This window comes from Oryzias latipes, chromosome 3, assembly GCF_002234675.1.
Source record: "Oryzias latipes chromosome 3, ASM223467v1".
NCBI lineage: Eukaryota > Metazoa > Chordata > Actinopteri > Beloniformes > Adrianichthyidae > Oryzias > Oryzias latipes.
Genome location: NC_019861.2, coordinates 36795657 through 36813704, shown reverse-complemented (window position 1 = coordinate 36813704; position 18048 = coordinate 36795657). Strand labels below are relative to the sequence as shown.

General features: G+C 43.8%; 1 protein-coding gene across 3 annotated transcripts in view; it reads left to right on the top strand.

Annotated features, from left to right (window-relative positions):
• Positions 1–18048, top strand: part of LOC105357636 — a 315534-nt gene that overhangs the window by 129778 nt on the left and 167708 nt on the right. For 2 of the 3 annotated variants that reach the window (XM_023953739.1, XM_023953740.1), the window contains 3 exons: positions 2496–2545; positions 2654–2712; positions 11626–11676. The exons of the other annotated variant lie outside the window; for it this stretch is intronic. In XM_023953739.1, coding sequence (XP_023809507.1) covers positions 2496–2545; positions 2654–2712; positions 11626–11676 — 160 coding nt within the window. The remainder of the gene's footprint in view (positions 1–2495; positions 2546–2653; positions 2713–11625; positions 11677–18048) is intronic. 3 annotated transcript variants of the gene reach the window in all.

Genomic DNA, 18048 nt, shown 5'->3' with positions numbered 1-18048 from the left:
CCGTTACATCGGCCCATATTCCATCACTCGAGTGATAAATCCTGTGGCCGTGAGGTTGGAACTGCCTCGCTCCTTTCGCATCCACCCCGTCTTCCACGTCAGCAAGTTGAAGCCGGCTAAGGACTCGCCCCTTCAATCCGCTCCAGTGGTTCCACTGGCTCCTCGTCTCGTGGATGGGGGTCTGGTCTACACCGTCAAAGCATTGCTTGCTTCCAGGCGAGTGGGACGGGACATAAAATACCTAGTCGACTGGGAGGGTTACGGACCTGCGCATCGCCAATGGGTCCCAGACCGTCAAATTGTTGATTGTGGCCTTGTCGCCCGTTTCCATCAGGACCATCCTGGACAACCCATCGTCCGTCTGGTAGCCGGACTTAGGAGGAGGGGTTAAGTCATGTAATATCTGAACTCCTGACAGGCTGCGGCTTCTCCTGGAGGCCTCCCCGTCTCTGAGTTCTCTTGTGAGAGCCACAGCTGTATGCAATCTGTATTATGTCCCTATTTAAGGTGTGGCTTTTCTGTGCTCTGTGCCTGAGCGCCTTGTACCTGACTTGATTTTGTGGTTTGTCCTCCCGAGACATTAAACTTTAGTTATATGGTGGATCTGCGTTGCGTCCTCTCTGCTCCTGGGTTTTTCCCCTGGCCACTCCGTCACATAATAATAATAATAAATAAATATACGTCAATACAAACAATAAATAATAACAATAAATAAATAATAAGTCAATAAATAATAAAAAATAAGTCTATTGATAATAATTATAATAATAAAAAAATAAATATTTAAAAGAAGTCCAAAAGTGAACAATAGATTTACCCTAAAAAAAAAAAAAAGTTTTATACTGATTCATGTGAGTGATCAATTTGTGTAACACAGGTGGTATGGTGTCGGGTTTCAAGCGAACAGTCTGGCCTCTCATCAAAATGTGTTTCCACAAATGTTTTGAACAGTCAGACTGTATTGCTAGTTGGTACCACAGTGATCCATCTGGGTTAGCTCTTTTTATTGCTAAGGTCCACTTTTTCCTAAAGTCTGAATCCATTGGAAACCTGCAAGAAAGGTTCAGTCACTGAGTCAGAAATGTATAAATCTGTATTACTATAATAGCCTAGTATGCTGTATACAGGTTTAGCAAAATAAAATGTACATTTATGTTGACAGCAAATTATACGTACATCATGCAGCATGTTCATAATAGCCCTGCAGCATCATGCATGTCAACATGTGTTCTATTAATGAAGCCCCTGCAGCATTAAAAGATAAAAATTAAAATACTTACCTGAATAAAAAAAATAAAATACCTACCTGTGAAATGATATGCCTTCCTCCTTCATGGACTAATTTCTCTGATTTTGGCTGTTGAAACCCAAACAATGAACTGGTATTATGCAAAAAATAAATTCACATGCATGCACTGCAGTAGTAACTTGACCTCACCAAGATGGCGGTGCTCTCCTCCCATGAAGAACCACAAGATGTGTCCTCTAGTGATATAACTCATTAGTTGAGACTTCCACCCGATAAACGTGATCGTAGGTCTGAATTTTCTTTATATGTGAGACAGACTGCTCACATGCAGACAAACACACACTGCAGTGAGTGACAGGTTGTGTGTTTTAAGTTATGACAATGTGCCCACTACCCCCCCCTTTCTTCCTCACACATCTCGTCCCGGCAACTGCACGCTCTTTCTCAGAGACGGGAGCGCACAGTTGCACGCACGGCATTTCACAGGTGTCGGTTTGGTACAAAATCTGTGAAATAGTAGATAATAGTAAACTGATAGTGCTGGCGCAGATTTTTTCTCTCCAAGCACCGATTTTACTGTGCGCCACTCTGGCACATCGCGCCCGAGAAGGACTGGTCTAATGAAAAAATGATTTTATTATTAAAGATTTGTCTGCGAGCCACATGTGACCATCAAAAGAGCCATATATGGCCCACGTTCCCGACCAGCCTTAGCGGCTGGGTGGCTGGGTTGGTAAGGTGAGAGGCTACTACTCAGTGTTATTCGGTAGCCAATAAGCTTCTGGGTGCCAGAAATGTCCCGCCTCCCCTTGACTGACGTGACGCTGAATTTACGTGTCGACAGGTTTTAGAATTAAAACTGCAAAAAATAAAAACGCAACTTAAAACTACAATTTCAAAATCGTGAGAAAAACAAATTGGCAGCTGAGAAATAGGATTATGTTTTGGGTTATAGCTTTGGTTGCAAATTCTGTGTTTTGGTTCTCAATTTATGCATTTTGATAAGCAGATTTGGGGTTTTAAAGTGCAATGCTTTAGGCGCTGAATTGACACCATAATCTTGTTTGGTCAGATGTGAAACTTCAGCTGAACTCTGGTTTGGACCAAACAAGAGAACTCTGTTTGTTTTCCAGAATCAGGATCTCTGTTAAGCTGTGATTAACAACAACAGGAGAAAGTCTGAAAACGTGTCTCACTGTCAATGTTTCTATTGTCTGAACTTTATCACACTTTTGTTTTCCCTCAGGATCATAATTGTTGATTCCATTCTCAAAGAGACAAAGATAGACACAGGAGGTGAGTAGGAGCTGCTGTTTTTTAGGTTTATCATAAACACATCATCAGCATAGAAAATGTGCAGCAGTGCAGCATCTTCTCACAGCGATATGTTGTTATTTCTGACAGATGGTCTGGAGGATCTGATGAAGAAAGGCGTGTTTGAAATCAAGTTCTGCTTGTATGAGGTGAGTCTGATCCAGAGAAAACTGCTGCTCTGTGGAAAGTTGAGGCTCTAATGGTTTGAAAGAGAAACTCAGACTTGGATTTGATCCTCAGAGAAGATTGAAGTCTAAATACAGTGGTATGAGAAGGTTTGGGCACCCCTGATAATTTGTATCTAGAGCTTCTTCTCTAGGACGCTCAGACAGCTCCACTCCAAAACTGCCAGATACCAGAAATCCTTCCTACCCAACACAATAACACTGTACAATAACTCACAGGATAAAAGATGACTTTTGCACATTTTTGCACATTTTGCACATCATTACCTGTTTTCTTTTATATTTACTGCTTTTTCGGTAACGCACACATTTCTCATGTGTGGGATCATTAAAGTACTTCTGATTCTGATAGACCAATCAGCAAGATGTTTGACGGCAACTAAGTCATGCTAAACTTATTAGAGCAAAATTAAAAAATAGGGAAAAAGCTAGATGAAACACAACAAATACAAAAACACTTGGTTGCAAAAAAAAAAGGTTTTGAAAGAAAGAAAATGTGAAAAAAATTGAAAGCAAAGAAAAAGCATTTGAAGTAACCTGGCCAGGTGGGTGGCTCCTTTTGCCGGGGGGGCCCCAGGGTCCGTGGGGTTCTCCTGCCCCCTCTCTCCTGGTCCGGCAAATTATTTATTTTATTCTATTTAACCTTTATTTAACCAGGAATGTCCCATTGAGATTAAAAACCTCTTTCAAGGGAGTTCTGGCCAAGCGGCAGCAGCGACTAAAATACAGTTACATAATTACAAAGAGCAAAATAACAGGAAGTAACAAACCGATTATAAAAAACAAGTGCATGGTAAGGAGTCAGCATTGAGACCTCTCAGTTTAAATTTAAAAGCATTCAAGGAAATCAACTCTGTCAAGTTCCAGTCCTTCTGTAACATGTTCCATGCATAAGGTGCAGAGTGGACAAAAGCCTTTTTGCCCAGTTCGGTGTGGGCTAATGAAACAGAGAGCAACACATGATCATGTGAACCAAGAGAATAAGAATCAGCGCTCCTCTGTGACAGTAAGGAACAGATGTAGGTCAGCAATAGTCCAAGCAGTGCCTAATATCAATCAATCAATTTATTATTTGTATAGCACTTTTTAAGCATAAGCAACCAAAGTGCTTAACATAAAATCACATAAAATCAGAGACAATATGATACAATAAAGAATAAATAAAAACAATAAAACATTAAAAGAATAAAATTAACAAGCTGACCCACTAAATCCGCTCACTGGAGTTAAAAGCCTGGCTAAAAAGATGAGTTTTTAAAAGTGACTTAAAATCACTGACGGTTCTGGCAGACCTCACAGAGAAGGGGAGAGCATTCCAGAGTTTAGGACCTGCAACTGAAAAGGCTCTGTCTCCCCGAGTCACAAGCCGAGTCCTGGGAACCATTAAAAGCATTTGATCTTCAGATCTTAGGACTCGACATGGATGATACACATGTAACAGCTCAGAAAGATACAGTGGTGCCAGACCATATAAACATTTAAAAACCAAAAGTAAAATATTAAAAGTGATCCTAAAAGACACAGGCAGCCAGTGAAGAGAGCGTAAAAGTGGAGTGATACGCTCACACCGTCTGGTCCCCGAATTCTGAACCAGCTGGAGACGGCGGAGCAGAGACTGGTCAATACCACTGTAGAAAGAGTTACAGTAGTCCAGACTGGAGAAGATTAAAGCATGAATCACTTGTTCCAGAGCATGAGGAGGTAGATATGGCTTATCTTTGCTTATTAGCCTCAAGTGATAAAAACTAGACTGGACTAATGCACTGACCTGCCTGTCAAATTTAAAATGCCTATCAAGGTTTACCCCAAGATTCCTAATAAAAGGAGCATCTGAGGGGTCCAGGGGACCAAAAGCATTACAGCAGCCTGTCAGCAAGTCAGTCTTTCCAAAAATGAACACCTCTGTCTTGTTTTTGTTCAGACAGAGGAAGTTCAGCTCCATCCAGTGAAAGTGTACCAATGAATCCTCCTCCGTATGGCCAGGACAGGCCAACCCACTCGAGAATACAACTCACAGTCATGTGTCATTGTTTTACAGTTAGTAATGAACCTCAGAGAAGAATGATAAACCGTGTCAATCATTCGAAGATATTGAGCTTAAGCATTCATGTAAAACAGGTCTCCATAATCCAACACAGAGAGGAAAGTCGCAGCTACAAGTCGCTTCTTTACTTCAAATGAAAAACACAGCTTATTTCGAAAATAAAAACCCAATTTTAGTCTCAGTTTATTGACAAGATTCTCCACATGAAGTTTGAAAGTGAGGGAGTCATCAATCAATACACCGAGGTATTCATACTCATGAACCACCTCTATGTTGTTTCCTTCAAGAATGGACACTGTGATTCATCTAGGGCCTTGTGGAGAGGGTCTGGTGGAGGGGGGCACCATGAAACATCCGTGCTCACCTTTCGCTGGCCCCCCCCACAATTTTAACTTCCTCTGTAGACACACACACTGCATGCTAGCAGCACACACATACACACACACACAGCAAATACACACCACTCACAGAGGGACCCCGGAGTGGGGGGCTCTGCGGCTTGGCAGCAGTGGGGCCCCCCACACTGAGGACCTCCTATTTCACCTGCAGCATACATACCGCACTCCCACACCTCCATACATGGGTGGGGTCGGGGGGGGCCGGTCTTCACCCGCCTGGTCCTCTCGGGGCGGCCGGGCTTATGGGAATCCTGTCGGATGCGGGAAGGGTCGGGCATGCGGCGCTGGGGGTCGGCCGGCTGGGGGGGGGTTACTGCGTGGCGGCAGGGGAGGGGAGGGTAACCAGATGATTGTGAGTATGTGTGCATGAGTGCATGGGTAGGACGGACCTGGGGCTGGCTCGCTGGGACCCTCTGGGGCTTTCCCTCCCCATCACAGAGAGGGGAGGGCACTGAGAGGGTTGGGGAGGGGGGCTCAGATATTATGGCAGGGGGGGGGTTGTAGTGTGTAGGGTTGTAGGGTTATGGGGGGTGGCTGTGGGTGCGTGGCGATCCCTGGGTTGCTTAGGTCGCGTGCCTGGGCTGGCTTGCGGAGACGGGGCGCCGGTCGGGTGGTGGGCGGCTCATGGGTTCCGGGGGCCCTGGCTTCGTCCCTGGCCCTTGTCTCGGTGTCCGCCGGCCCTCATGGCTGCCGCCTGGTACGGCTAAGCGCTCCTGTCTTGTGGCCTGGGGGCCGGACACTGGGTTTGCTTGTGCCTCTGGGCACTGGGGGGGCCCCTGTAGGCCCCCCCCTGGCCGGTGGGGTGGGCGGTCCCCTCCTCCCGGGCTGCCTGGGTCCGGGGGAGGGGGGCTCCTGGCCTGGGGGTCTCTCCTCCCCTCTCCTGGTCTGGCTGGTCTGGCTGGGTAGGATCTGGTTCCCCTTATGAACACACGGTTCACGTCGGCAGCATGCATGTATCTCCACCCCCACGTGCACACTGCCACACTGCTCCCTGTCTGCTTCATCCTTCCTCCTAACCCACAGTGTATTGATGGACAGATATTTTCCACCTATCTTTGTGTCTGAATTTCACCTTTGATGTAACATTTGTCTTTCCGGCAGATCTGGTATAATTGTTACAGCTTAAAATAATAACTTATTCAAATCAAAGAAGCACAGTACGCTGATGACATCGCTATCTTTAGCGACTCCTCACTTGGTCTGCAGACATTGCTAGTGGCATACAACGACATGGCAAAACGAATGGGTCTATCTATCAATATCCAAAAGACTGAAACTATGTGCATTGTTCCGGAAGAGCAGTTTTTCATCAACGGCAAGCCAATCAAAAATGTAAACCGTTTCAAATACCTAGGGAGCATTGTTACCAGCGACTGTTCAGTAAAAGAGGAACTAGTCACACGTACACAAGCTGTATCATCTGCGTACGGTCGGTTACGTCAACGTGATTTCGATTCCCATGACCTTACACCCTCGACAAAGCTGAAAGTTTATACACAATGTTTGACGCCATTACTTACATATGGTTCCGAAACCTGGACACTGTACCGACATAACATCAGTCAGCTTCGGACAGTCCAACAGCGTCATCTGAGGAAAATACTAAGGATAAAGTGGAACGACTACATAAGCAACAAAGAGGTGTTACAGCGAGCGAATGCTGAGGATATTGAAATCACCTTAGTTAAAAGTCGTTTGCGCTGGCTCGGTCATGTATCTAGAATGGATAACAATCGTCCTGTAAAATCCCTCCTCTATGGTGAACTTGACAATGGTATTCGTCCTGTTGGTCGACCGAAACTAAGATATAAGAACACCTGTAAAACTATTCTGAAGTCAGGAGGAGTTTTAGATCAATGGAAGGAGTTCACTTACAAGAGAGATTCTTTGTCAAAAGAAGTTTATTGTTTATTGTCCTTTGACCTGGGTCGTTAACAGCTGAAAGAGATGACCAATTTGGAGAGGGAGTCACTGGCTCCCCAACCCCCAGCTGAGGACAAAGGACTATTAACGACCCAAAACCATGTAGGCTAAGTTGACAATACCATCCAGTTTGAGGTCTGACTCCTCCCATGAGCGCATATATACCAGCTCTTAGACCAACTAATTCAGAATTGACAAAGCCTCTTGGATAAGAGGCGAAACGTCTTCTAACTTCCAAGTCCAGATGACAGCCCCTAAACCTACTAGCATACTGATAGATAAGATAGAGGTCTGCAATTAGCTAAAATTGCTGGGTCACCTCCTTTTAATAAAGGGAGGAAAAAAGCTGATTTCCAAATGGAGGGAATTTCTTTGGTTTTGACTGTCAGGTTAAAACGAATTGTCAGAGGTTCTGCCACAAAATCAGCTTCTAATTTCAAAAATTAAGGGTCTATTAAGTCAGGTCCAGGAGATTTTTTAAGATCTAGAGCTTTCAGGGCTTTGTGCACTTCCTGAATGGTGAAAGGTACAAAATTAAAAGGGGGTCCAGTGTACTCTGGGGGATCAGTTCAGGACTTCACAAAGTCTGCTCCTTCAGAGTCAAACAAGGAACTAGAGGATATAAAATGTTTGTTAAAACAATTAATTAATAATAATAATTAAGACCTCTATCCTATTAAAAACGGGGCCAGACTCATTTAAAATATATCTAGGTTGAGCCTGTGAGCTTTTACTCACAAATAGGGAATTAATAACTTTCCAGAATTTCTGTGGATTGTTTAAATTTTCTGTGGTGACAGATAAATAATATTCTGATTTTGCCTTTTTAATAAGGGAAGAGCATTTGTTTCTTAGTTGTCTAAAAACAGACCAATCATTTGAAGTGCCAGTTTTCCTTGCACAGGCCCAAGCCATGATACGCTCATGCGTAGTATCTGCCAACTCTGGAGAGAACCAGAGGTTGTCTCGCCCGTTTACCCTGTGCCTTCTTAAAGGAGTATGCTTATTTACAATTTGCATAAAACTTGTCTCAAAAAAAGTCCAAGGTAATTCTACATCTGGCAACAGACCTATATTCCTCCAGTTAACTGCAGACAAATCATGGTGATATTCTTGTTGATTAAAAAGTTTGAGATTTCTCTTATAAATAATATGTGGTTTATATTTGGGGATTTTGGTGTTCCTACCAGCAGCCACCACACAGTGGTCACTCAAATCATTGCAGAAAACACCTAAAGATGAGAATTTATGTGGTACATTTGTAAAGATTAAATCAATTAAGGTGATTTATCAAGACACTTAAGATTAGGCCGAGTGGGTAAATTGACCAACTGGGTAAGATTAATAGAATCACAGAAGGACTTAAACTCATCAGAAACTGGATTAAGCCAGTCCCAGTTCAAATCTCCCACCAAAACAAACTCACTGTAATTTATTTTGGCCAAAAGATGCTTTAGGGATTGTAATGCATCCTTGGAGGTAGATGGAGGCCTATAACACCCAGCAACAGTTATGCAAAGGCCATTTGCTATTTCCACATTCAATGCCAAAAATTCCATTTGTTTACAGATAGAATCTGACAGAACTATTGATACATTCAATCTTGATTTAACATAAACAGCAACACCACCACCTAACCTCATTAGCTATAGGCTTAGACAGCCAAGTTTCTGAGATTATTACAATATCAGCGTCTGTTGATTTTACCCAAATCCTGACCATGTCCATTTTAGATAACAAGCTGCGCACATTAAGATGGATAAATTTGAGCCCTGACATGTCTTTAAAGTTGGATGGTGTCTGTGTACACTGTAGCTTAGGAGCAGGGTTAGGTTGCATATTGCCAGACAGAAGTAAAAGCAAAACAATCAACAATCTCTGCCTCATTGCCCTACATTTTGAGTCTGTCTTGTGGGAGGATGATACCAAACAAAATCTCTTGTTAAAAAGATGCAAGGCTAGAACACTTTGAAGTTTAGGTAAATCTCTGGGCAGAGCAGATGATAAGTTCATGACCTGTGCCAGATGAATTGGTAGTTGCGCAGGTTGAACAGCAGGATTAGCTTGAATGCATCCATGACGAATGTCCCACAGGCTAAATGCCTTGTTAGTAGTACTCACCCAGGAATGATAACTCACCCCCAGGTCCCACGATCGGATAAACGATCGGTATAACCTACCTATCTCGATCGGAAAGAAATTCTGATCCACACTGATCGGGGCAGAGTATTCCAAACGGCGCGTTTACATGACGAATTTTCTTTCCGAGCAGGCGTTCATTCCGATTACTTTTGCCCATGTAAACGCAGCTAGTGAGAGGTTGAAGATGTCGGTGATCACATCTGTGAGCTCATCAGCACAGTTCCTCAGGACACAGCCAGGAATGTTGTCAGGTCCTGGGGCTCTCTGTGGCTTAATCCTTCCCAGTGAGCGCCTCACGCTGTCATGTGATAGCATCAGCACCAGGTCACTGGGAGGGGGAGGAGTCATCTATGTCGGGATGCTGTTGTCTGCCTCAAAGCGGGCAAAGAAGGTATTTAGCTGGTCCAGCAGAGTAGTTGAGTAGTCGCAGGCCTGTGGGGCGGGCTTGTAATCCGTGATGGTCTGGATGCCCCGCCACAGGTTCCTGGTGTCACTGCTGTCACTGAAGTGGACAGCCATCCTCCTGGAGTGCTCCCTCTTGGCCAGCCTGATGCCTCGTGACAGGTTGGCCCTGGCTGTTCTCAGACCAGCTTCATTCCCGGCTCTGAAGGCACCGTTCCGTTCCCTCCAGAGTCTGTGGACGTCTCCTGTCAGCCATGGCTTTTGGTTGGCTCGAAGGGTGATGGTTTTGGTTACTGTGACATCATCCATGCACTTCCTCATGTAGGATGTGACGGTCTCTGTGTACTCCTGGAGATCAGTGATGTCATTATAGGTGGCTGCTTGTTTGAATATACTCCAGTCAGTGATGGCAAAGCAGTCCTGTTGAGCCTCAGTAGATCCCTCAGGCCACACACAAACCACCTTTTCAGCTGGTCTGACGGCTTTCACCTTTGGCCTGTATGCTGGCATTAGCATAACAGTGGTGTGGTCTGAGGCGCCCAGGTGGGGGAGGGGAAGGGCTTTGTAGGCTCCTTTGTGTGGGGTGTAAACATTGTCCAAGGTGTTTTTACCTCTTGTGGGGAAGTTGATATGTCCATGGAGTTGTGGAAACACGCTCTTGGGGTTTGCATGGTTGAAGTCCCCGGCCAGGATGAGGAAGGCATCAGGGTGTGCTGTCTGCTGCTCACTGATGTGCTGGTGTAGTTCCTACAGAGCCTCACTCCTGTTGGTGGTGGAGCTGGGAGGGATGTATGCTGCTTCCAGCAGTATGGAGCTAAATTCTCTCGGCAGGTAGAATGGCCGGCATTTAACGATCACAAACTCAGCCAGGGGGGAGCAGTGTTGATAAACCACTCTGGCATTCCGGCACCAAGCATCGCTGATGTAAACACACAGAGTCCTCCACCGCGGGTCTTACCCCACTCAACAAGCATCCTGTCGGCCTGGAAGCATGCTAACCCGGCTAGCTGGATGGCACAGTCCGGGACTTTGTCCGTTAGCCACGTTTCCACAAAGACAAAGACACAGTCCTGGATGATGTGCGTAGCAGGCGGATATAGTCCAGTTTATTGTCCAGAGATCGTACGTTGGCCAGCGTTATTGTTGGGATAGCTGGCCGGTGAGGACTAGCCGCTAGCCTAGCACGGATGCCTCCACGCTTCCCTCTCTTTTGCTTCCACATGCACCGCCTGTGGCGTCTCCTCTCTGTCCGGAGCAGACCGCAGTCACGTAGTTCAACCGGTAGATTCTTCAGAAAATGGTCTGAAGCAGTGGTTCCGTTGATGGCAAGCAGGACCACGCAGGTGTATGAGTACATTCTTTTAAAAACAGTAAATCCTTGAAACCCAAAAAGATAAAGCCAAAAAACAAAAACACAGAAGGTAGGGGAGAGAGGAACCGCTGCGTGTGCACGCGCCGCCAGTCAGTCAAGGACTCCTAACGACCTGAAACCATGTAGGCCACGGAAACAATACTATCCCTTTCAGGTCTGACCCCTCCCCCATCAGCACAAATAAACCAGTTCTTTTACCAGCTTTTTCAGTATTGACAAAGCCTTTAGGATAAGAGGTGAAACGTTTTCAAATTTAAAAACCAAGTCCAGATGACAACCTTTAAACCTACTACTATGATCAAATAAGCTTTATTGACATGAGGAAACAACACCAGGGATTCTGTTTTCCATGTTTCCACGAGTCATGTTCACGTGGCCAGCTTAAAGAAATAATAATGCAAACAAAAAGGGTCTCTATCTGGTATCGTTCAGGGGGCCGGGTCAAATGGGTGGGCGGGCCGGGTCCTGCATGCGGGACGCAGTTTGGGGACCCCTGTCCCTGATGAATTCTTTAGAAGTTTTGACTTTGTGACAAACAAGAAAAACCCACAAGGATGACGTGTTTTAATCTGATGATTGTTTGGTGTTTGTTGCAGGAAAAAGAAAAGGTAAAACAGAGGGAGGCTAAGCGTGTTCTCAATGAAATGGTAAGTCTCTTTCAGCCAATCAGAACTTTTCCATTTTAAAGAGAAACTGACAAATTCTTTTTGTAAATTCTGAAGAATGAAGGTTTTCCTGATCAGATGAGTAAACATGACAGAATCTGAGGAAAAGAGAATTCAGTCAGAAGTTTGACTTTCAGCTGAATTTAGTTTCTTTAACTTCACCTTTTTCATGCATTCATGAAGAGTTTTGATTTTTTAAGACGATTGAAAGATTCAGTTCCATTTATATCTGAAGCTGCAGATCACAACAGAGGTTGTTCTAAGGCCATACATTAAAATGAGATTTATTATTGTAATGTTATAATCCAACTATAAACAGATTATTACAATGAACCAGATTATCTGGAGTTTCTGCTCATGTTCTACTAAAACAACCTTCAGAAAACACGGACATTTCCCAATCTGATTACAAAGGATGACAGTGGAGAGAAGAGTCCATCTAAATGGAAGAATAATTCAATGCAATTGTATTTCTATGTACAAATATTAAAATAAAGTTTTCTTAACGGCTTTCACTCTGGTAACTGTACCAAAAAAAGACAACATAACCAGACTCAATAAGGGTACTGGAGGTGGGGATTATCTGCTGTGAGCCGCTGTAGTGTGAGGGACACAAATACAATATATAGGTAACACTTTTGATTAAACTGCACGTTTATTAAGGAATCGGACTAGGCAGGTTTGTCTCATTAGGAAATGTGGAAATATACATCACACCAAAAAAACTCTTTTTTCCGGATTGATGCAGATATATTTACAGTAAACAGAAAATTGACAAGGACAATAAGATTTTTTTCCAGTCCAGTGATCAAACAAGTTCAACCTCTTTGGGTGTTGGAGTAAGAGTCTTTGAAGTGGATGAAATTAGCCTTCAATGGTTGTTGCTTGGTTATTGCAGGTAGAGTTATTGCTGGAGTGTTTGTCCTACCGCGTCAGTAGGAACTGCTGGGCATTTGGTCCAGGTGAGCTCAGTAGGCTCGCAGTCAGCAGATAGGAGGAGAATTTTCCTCGGTGGGACAAACCTGGCCTGTATAAACAGGACCAAATACTTACTTAAAACATTGAATTATGCTTCAAAAATACTTTCATGATAATTTTTTTTCTTAAGATGCATATTTGTCCTAAGTTAGAATTAATCGGATAAATTACAAACAAATTATTCAGTCAAAAACAAAATTCACAATAATCAACATGTGCATGATCAATAGTTAATGTTTAGAGTACTCATCATTAAATTCATTAAAAAAGTTATTTTAGTTTTCCAGTGTTTTTTTTTGTTTTACATGATCATAAACTGAGATCAGCTGATTGATTATTATTATGGCCCGCAGCAGCAGTCACTGACTGCAAGGACCATATTGTTTTCGCAGTTGGAACGACGACTTCGCCGCCTTTCAGCGAGAATTTGACCCCCGCCGCATGCTCGAAAAGTCACCAAAACGTGCACACACCTGGGATAAATTGCAAATGAATTTTCCACAAAGTCAACGTCACCCCCCCGAAGACGATGACATCACGGCCAGCGATCCCGTCAAAAAAATGAATGGGCCGAAAATCGCGTATGGGGCCGAACAAAATGTACTTCAAAATAAAGCCGCGAAACCAAGACACACGTGTCGGGAATATCCCAAAGATGTTTTGAAAGCATTATGGGACGGCCACACAACCTACGGCTTGGCGGCCATTTTGTGGCGAACTCTGAGAATTGGCGATTTTCGTGTTTTCCCACAATATGGGGAAAAGACACTTTTGTTTGAGCGATTTTCACGCAATTGCACACACTTGCTGCCAGCTCCAGTCTACAAACATCCCAGAAGTGTCGTTGACCTTTGACCTTGGGAAAAGGCCGCCATCTGGAATTTTCTCAAAAAAGCACCTTTAGCACCAGATACAAACGAAAACTCGTCGTTGGAATTTTCCTCAATCGTCTCGTAACTTTTCGGGCACCAACGGCCAGCTACTCTGGACAATATGTTGGAATTAGAAGTTGTAGATTTTGAACGGCGTGCACGTGGCGAGCTAGCAACCGTTGCCATCTTGGCTAGCTCGCACATTTTTCATCGCAATGTCGTGAAGAGGAAATATGCGATTCCTTGGCCCGCGCTGAACAAAACGATGCTACGCACGACAAGATCGATAAAGGAATGTGGGCGTGGTAAGCAAAAAACCGTCGCAAAAAAATGTGCCGACTCGGCAAAAACGAAAAAATTCGGAACTTTTTTTTTGAGAATCGACTAACGAAACCCATATACCCTTGTCCGCGATATCCAAAGGACGTTTTGAAATCATTACGGGATGGTGACACGACCTACGGTTTGGCGGCCATTTTGTGCCAAAATCTGCCATTTTGAGTTTTTCGCGTTTCTACACAATATGGAAAAAGGAACTTTTTTTCGAGCGATTTTCACGAAATTTGACTCACATGTTGCTAGAGCCAGTCCACAACTACCTCTGGAGTTTCGTCCACCTTTGACCTCGGGAAAAGGCCGCCATCTTGAATTTTCTATAAAAAACGCCTTTACCCCTGGATTCAATCGTAAACTTGTCGTTGGAATTTTCCGCGATCGTCTCGAAACTTTTTGGGCATCAACGGCAAGCTACTGTGAAAAAAATGTTGCAATTAGAAGTTGTAGATTTTGAACGGCGTGCGCGTGGCAAGCTAGCAACCGTTGCCATCTTGGCTAGCTCGCACATTTTTCATCGCAATGTCGTGAAGAGGAAATATGCGATTCCTTGGCCCACGCTGAACAAAACGATGCTACGCACGACAAGATCGATAAAGGAATGCGGGCGTGGTAAGCAAAAAACCGTCGCAAAAAAATGTGCCGACTCGGCAAAAACGAAAAAATTCGGAACTTTTTTTTTGAGAATCGACTAACGAAACCCATATACCCTTGTCCGCGATATCCAAAGGACGTTTTGAAATCATTACGGGATGGTGACACGACCTACGGTTTGGCGGCCATTTTGTGCCAAAATCTGCCATTTTGAGTTTTTCGCGTTTCTACACAATATGGAAAAAGGAACTTTTTTTCGAGCGATTTTCACGAAATTTGACTCACATGTTGCTAGAGCCAGTCCACAACTACCTCTGGAGTTTCGTCCACCTTTGACCTCGGGAAAAGGCCGCCATCTTGAATTTTCTATAAAAAACGCCTTTACCCCTGGATTCAATCGTAAACTTGTCGTTGGAATTTTCCGCGATCGTCTCGAAACTTTTTGGGCATCAACGGCAAGCTACTGTGAAAAAAATGTTGCAATTAGAAGTTGTAGATTTTGAACGGCGTGCGCGTGGCGAGCTCGCAAAGTCGCGCACTGCTATTCCTCATACCTTATTATGGCCCGCAGCAGCAGTCACTGACTGCAAGGACCATATTGTTTTCGCAGTTGGAACGACGACTTCGCCGCCTTTCAGCGAGAATTTGACCCCCGCCGCATGCTCGAAAAGTCACCAAAACGTGCACACACCTGGGATAAATTGCAAATGAATTTTCCACAAAGTCAACGTCACCCCCCCGAAGACGATGACATCACGGCCAGCGATCCCGTCAAAAAAATGAATGGGCCGAAAATCGCGTATGGGGCCGAACAAAATGTACTTCAAAATAAAGCCGCGAAACCAAGACACACGTGTCGGGGATATCCCAAAGATGTTTTGAAAGCATTATGGGACGGCCACACGACCTACGGCTTGGCGGCCATTTTGTGGCGAACTCTGAGAATTGGCGATTTTCGTGTTTTCCCACAATATGGGGAAAAGACACTTTTGTTTGAGCGATTTTCACGCAATTGCACACACTTGCTGCCAGCTCCAGTCTACAAACACCCCAGAAGTGTCGTTGACCTTTGACCTTGGGAAAAGGCCGCCATCTGGAATTTTCTCAAAAAAGCACCTTTAGCACCAGATACAAACGAAAACTCGTCGTTGGAATTTTCCTCAATCGTCTCGTAACTTTTCGGGCACCAACGGCCAGCTACTCTGGACAATATGTTGGAATTAGAAGTTGTAGATTTTGAACGGCGTGCGCGTGGCAAGCTAGCAAAGTGGCGCACTGTTATAACTCCCATGCATTTCAATACAATACAGTGAAAATTGAATGCATGCATTAATGCCTGAAACTGAATACATTGAAAAACACTGGATATGGACATATAAGGAATGTGGGCGTGGTTAGCATAAAACCACTGTTGCTAAGGACAACAAAAAGTTTCATTTTACCGATTTGTCCGAAACTGACGTCAATCTGTTCATCATCCCGAGGGGACCAAAACATAAAATGGTTGCTATGGAGATAAAATCAACAGAAAAGCCGCCATTTTGGAAAAAGTGGGTTTTTTTATCAACTTATGACACATAGCTCTCACCAATGGAGGAATGTGTTTTTCTGAGTCAGTTGATGATGCAGATCGCTATGCTAGCACTTTTAGCTATGTTAGCATAACTAGCATAGTTAGCATAATTAGCATTTTAGCTAATGTGTTTTTCTGAGTCAATTGATGATAATGATTGCTATGCTAGCACTTTTAGCCACATTAGCATAGCTAGCATAGTTAGCATAATTAGCATTTTAGGTAATGTATTTTCTGAGTCAATTGATGATGCTGATCACAATGCTAGCACTTTCAGCCACATTAGCATAGCTAGCATAGTTAGCATAATTAGCATTTTAGATAATGTGTTTTTCTGAGTCAGTTAATGATGATGATCGCTATGCTAGCACTTTTAGCCACATTAGCATAGCTAGCATAGATAGCATAATTAGCATTTTAGGTGATGTGTTTTTTTGAGTCAGTTAATGTTGCTGATCGCTATGCTAGCACTTTTAGCCACATTAGCATAGCTAGCATAGTTAGCATAATTAGCATTTTAGGTAATGTGTTTTTCTGAGTCAGTTGATGATGCTGATCGCTATGCTAGCACTTTTAGCCACATTAGCATAGCTAGCATAGTTAGCATTATTAGCATTTTAGATAATGTGTTTTTCTGAGTCAGTTAAAGATGCTGATCGCAATGCTAGCACTTTTAGCCACATTAGCATAGCTAGCATAGTTAGCATAATTAGCATTTTAGGTAATGTGATTTTCTGAGTCAGTTGATGATGCTGATCGCTATGTTAGCACTTTTAGCCACATTAGCATAGCTAGCATAGCTAGCATAGTTAGCATAATTAGCATATGCAGTTTTGACTAGCCTTCATCAAAAGTGTGCGGTGAGGGCGGTGAGGGCGGTGGTGCGTAGAGTTGGGCGTGGAAGGCGGGTTGCGTCTGCGGGCCATACAACGCCGCTTGCGGCTTTAATTTATTTTTAATATTTAATGGAAAAAAGCTGCTGATAACAATTTCATTGTGCACTTCAATAAAAGATTCTTTTTATTACTGTTTTCCTTAACTGAGTAACACAGTGCCTGCTCACAGACTCACGTATGCTGAGTGTCTGTCCCCCTCTATTTAACACGCCTGGAGAGCAGACACACCGGCTTCAGCACACACACACACACTCGCGCCAAACGCAGTCTCTCCCCGAATGCGGTGACGGCAGAGAAGCTTCTCCAAGCTGATCGTTAATCCATCGCCCGAGTCGCCGTTTTCCGTGGAAACTCAGCTGCGTCCTCTTGACTGTGGGAGTTTGTTTTCCAGCTTCCTCCACACGTGAACCATGGATTCATTCATCTTGGATTCTCTGCAGCTGCTCCCATGTTCCTACGTGTAGCTGATAGCACTTTAAACTGTGCTTCAGCCATGTTGGAAACAATGTTGTTCACGCCCACACTTCCCTCCCCCATTCTCACGCCCGCCTCTTCTACGCCCTACAACTAAACATTAGGCCAGGGGTCGGCAACCCAAAATGTTGAAGGAGCCAAATTGGACAAAAAAACCCAAACATGTCTGGAGCCGCAAAATATTAAAAGCCCTATTTAAGCCTTATAATGAAGGCAACACATGCGATATGTATCTATATTAGCCTTTTATCAAAATGACTAAGTTGCTACAAATACATAATGAGCATTATTAACGATTAAATGTTTATTTGCCCTGCGGTACATTCAGCGCAGAACGATGAGTCACGTGACTGCTCTGATGTCATTTTTATTTTGAAGATTCGAACAAAAAACAATAAAATGGAACGTGATGCCCCATGACAGTGAATGTTTTCACGTGTTCGAAACAGACGACAAAGTAACGCAAAACGTCCCCCCTGGACAGCCATCGGACTTTGTTGTGTAGCAGGAGATCAGAATATTCACTTTCAACTTCATCAAGCTGTAATGGCTGCCACTACAGATGATATTGAAAACTTGGTTATTTATTTAAAAGTTTTATTTCAATGAAGCTTTCTCGTCATGTGTTGTATTT